Raw genomic sequence first — 1,455 nt, 5'->3', positions numbered from 1 at the left:
GCCTGAAACTCTCAGACTGAAGAAGTCTCTTGGAAGAGAGACGAAACGTTTCATTAAAGAAGAACCCGTCCAGAAGACCTATACAATTTTTTTCCTTTTAATCCTTAAAAACCTTGCCCATTTGTACCATAAATCAGATTGTATTTTAAGCAATAACAACACAAGCATCTATAACTCGTGTACAACAAAAGAGAAATGAGTTGAGAATGGGCCATTGCAGTGGGAAACGTAGGCATTTTGCTAAGGCGATAGGATTTTTGTTAATATTTTCTATTGCAGTGTTAATCTTTTTCTGTGTGTGTCTTTTTCCACGTCTTGTCATAAATAAAGGTGTGGAAGCAGAAAGGAGAGGAGTATCGTGTTACAGGTTACGGAGGCTGGAGTTGGATCAGTAAGACCTACGTACCACGCTTTGAACCCAAGCTTCCTGGCAACACCAACGCCAACTACCGCAAAGAACTGGAAGGTCTAGAACAAGTTTTTGATTATATGAAGCACTATTTTTATTTTTATTTTTTATCAATTCCAAAAATCAACAACAAAAAGTCCTGGGCTAGATTTATAGATTTATAACTTTAAAAAGATTTTAGTTATTTTGACAGTAGCTAAGGAAAGGTTTAGGGATTTTGCTTTTCCTGTTTTTGATTGGTCTTCTTTCAAATCCTACTCAGGTTTTCTAAGGTTTTGTAATTTAATCACAAATGGCTGGAGCTGCTAAATTACTTATGTTCATTTAAATTAAAATAAAAAAAGTTCTCTACTTCTCTTTTTCAAAAGATGCTAAACTGGGCAAGAAATGTTCCCTGCTGGACTTGAGCCGACGGCCCAGTGTAATCGCACCAGAGACTCAGGACTGTGCCGCGCCTAACATCGACGCAAAAGATCAAAACTCCACATGTCTCTCTAAGCCATGTGCTCAAGAGCTGGACTCCACAGAGAAGACTGAGGAAAACATAAAAAAAGAAACGGATGGTAAAGAGACTAAGACAGAGTCATCGTCTGCAGATGAGTCTCCTTCAAGTATGGAAGTGGATTCAAAAGAAAAGCAAGGTATGACATGACATTTATGTTCTTATGAATGCTACTCAGTACTATGTTAAAGGGATCCATGATTAGTCGTAACATTAGACTTTAAACATTTATTTTAACTGTAAAATAAGGACTGTAAAAATACTGTAGGCTGTTCAGTTTTGATCATTTTTTAACTAAAAGTTTAAAAAATATATTACACGGACAGGTCCATTTTATTTACACACAAAGCATTCTGGGTAAATGATGACGTGGATAGGTCCTTGGTGCGAGGCTGCTAGCGAGCTATATCCACCCTGAAGGTTAATCTTGGACAATATCTGATGATCGACTCTTTTAAATGAAACCAGAGAGCGTTGACAGAGAGGAGAAGGACAGGGGCGGAGTGGGGAAACTTTTCACCCCGGGAGTTTAATGGCCAAGACC

At 38.1% G+C, this 1,455-nt stretch overlaps 1 protein-coding gene across 1 annotated transcript in view; it reads left to right on the top strand.

The window, feature by feature from the left end:
• The window catches only part of LOC106528477 (nucleosome-remodeling factor subunit BPTF), a gene marked incomplete in the record, with an annotated part of 47,818 nt that overhangs the window by 25,675 nt on the left and 20,688 nt on the right, over window positions 1-1,455 (top strand). Inside the window, 2 exon segments of the mRNA XM_014023652.1 lie at window positions 331-466; window positions 778-1,050. Coding sequence (XP_013879106.1) covers window positions 331-466; window positions 778-1,050 — 409 coding nt within the window.

Source organism: Austrofundulus limnaeus, unplaced genomic scaffold (assembly GCF_001266775.1).
Source record: "Austrofundulus limnaeus strain Quisiro unplaced genomic scaffold, Austrofundulus_limnaeus-1.0 Scaffold384, whole genome shotgun sequence".
Lineage (NCBI taxonomy): Eukaryota > Metazoa > Chordata > Actinopteri > Cyprinodontiformes > Rivulidae > Austrofundulus > Austrofundulus limnaeus.
The sequence above is the reverse complement of the archived record's forward strand: the minus strand, read 5'-3'. Positions and strand labels throughout refer to the sequence as shown.